The 1,852-nt window shown below is 33.4% G+C and overlaps 1 protein-coding gene across 1 annotated transcript in view; it reads left to right on the top strand.

The window, feature by feature from the left end:
* The first annotated feature begins 216 nt into the window (after window positions 1-216).
* The window catches only part of LOC125026778 (alpha-1,4-N-acetylglucosaminyltransferase-like), an 8,088-nt gene continuing 6,452 nt past the window's right edge, over window positions 217-1,852 (top strand). The window contains exon 1 of the mRNA XM_047615377.1: window positions 217-258. Coding sequence (XP_047471333.1) covers window positions 217-258 — 42 coding nt within the window. The remainder of the gene's footprint in view (window positions 259-1,852) is intronic.

The following is a 1,852-nucleotide window of genomic DNA, read 5'->3' as shown; positions in this document are numbered from 1 at the left end:
TAGTAGTGGTAACAACATCAATAATAATGATAATGGTAATAATAATAATAAATAAAATAAATAGAAATTGCCCAACTATAACTACATTAGACAGTACACTATACACCGACGTCAACAGACTCATTTCCCTCTGGTAATACCCAATACCCAATAAACCAGGCTTGTGTGGTTGAGAGCGCAGCCAGCCATCACCCGCATCAACCAATTCGCTTACTCATGACTGCACCTTACATCAACCACTCTCATCCGTTGCTACAGGTATGTGGTTCATCCTGTTTATTTCTCTTTTTCTTTTTCATTTTCTTGTTTTTCTCTTTTTCTTTTTCGTTTTCTTATTTTTCTCTTTTTCTTTTTCGTTTTCTTATTTTTCTCTTTTTCTTTTTCGTTTTCTTATTTTTCTCTTTTTCTTTTTCGTTTTCTTATTTTTCTCTTTTTCTTTTTCGTTTTCTTGTTTTTCTCTTTTTCTTTTTCGTGTTTTTATTTTTCTCTTTTTCTTTTTCATTTTCTTATTTTTCTCTTTGTTTTTACATATGTTTTCTCTCTATATAGGCTTGATATACAGCGCCAAAAAATTCAAATTATTTCAAGTCTTGTGGGCGGATCTTCGGCGCTGTCGGGTGTACGAAAATCCATCGGGTCAAAATCTCGTACCGCTCGAACAAAACCAACCGTCTCACACGAAACACCTACGCAGCACGGTGGTTTCTTTACATGTATAAGAAATAATATGATTATAATGATAATTGAAATTTGAATCGATTACACCTGATGCCACACCACATGCTAGAATTATGGGTTATGACTTTTACAACTATTTTTCTGCATTTGCATGACCATGCTATTATTATTCATAGAGTGGTGATGTTAACCATCATAATGGTAAATGATGATACAGCTATAATGATAACAATGAAGGGTAATGATATAGACAACAGAAATGATGATAATCATAAAAAAATGCATTTATATTACATTAAGTATTCCTGCTATATGTCGCTCGTAGATATCGATAGGAAGCTATTGAAACAACTTTAAAAATATTATCACTGTTACAATAATAATAATAATAGTTATGATAATAATAATAATTATTATTATTGTTATAATGATTATTATTGTTACTTTTATTATCATTATCATTATTATTATTACAATGATTATTATCGTGTAATGATTATTTTTGTTATTACTACTATTATATTTTTTTTACACTTACCCTTTTTATAGTTATTATCATTATCATATATCATTAATATCTATATGAAAAACAAAGGAAATGGTAATGCCTTAGTATTTGTGGAGCTTGTATTCGAGGAATCACTTGCTACCTATCAAAATGTACGTTAATTCCAAATTAAATACAAGAAGTATTTGGCATCTTACCTGTTCGGCAATGGGTCGCGCATGCGTGTTGACGATGAATGGACAGGTTGTCAAGCCTGTGTGGGCGGAGCTTAAACTTGAAATCACTTGAAACTCAGCAGCAAAAGATTAAAAGAATTGCAAGAAATTGCAGATAAGGACAATGCAGATAAAGCCTTATCTCTCTCTCTCTCTCTCAATCTTGATAATGATTTGAGAAGTTCTGTATATCTTATCATAATTAGTGGCAATTTGATACGAGTTAAAGGGCCGTGTTTTCCTGTGGCTAAACACTCAAGACCTTCCTGGAAGTCACTCGACGACTCGGACTGGCCTACGGCGTTATGGACTCACTCAGTAGGATTATTTGGCGCTGTCGATATTTGACTAGGAGAACTAAGATCATGCTCTTCAGAGCACTGGTGATCCCGGTCTTACTCAGTGAGTGTGAGACCTGGACACTGAATAGTGCTCTGAAGGCCCGTCTTGA

This window comes from Penaeus chinensis, chromosome 7 (genome assembly GCF_019202785.1).
Source record: "Penaeus chinensis breed Huanghai No. 1 chromosome 7, ASM1920278v2, whole genome shotgun sequence".
NCBI lineage: Eukaryota > Metazoa > Arthropoda > Malacostraca > Decapoda > Penaeidae > Penaeus > Penaeus chinensis.
Note: the sequence above shows the minus strand (reverse complement) of the source record. Positions and strands in the feature narration are given on the sequence as shown.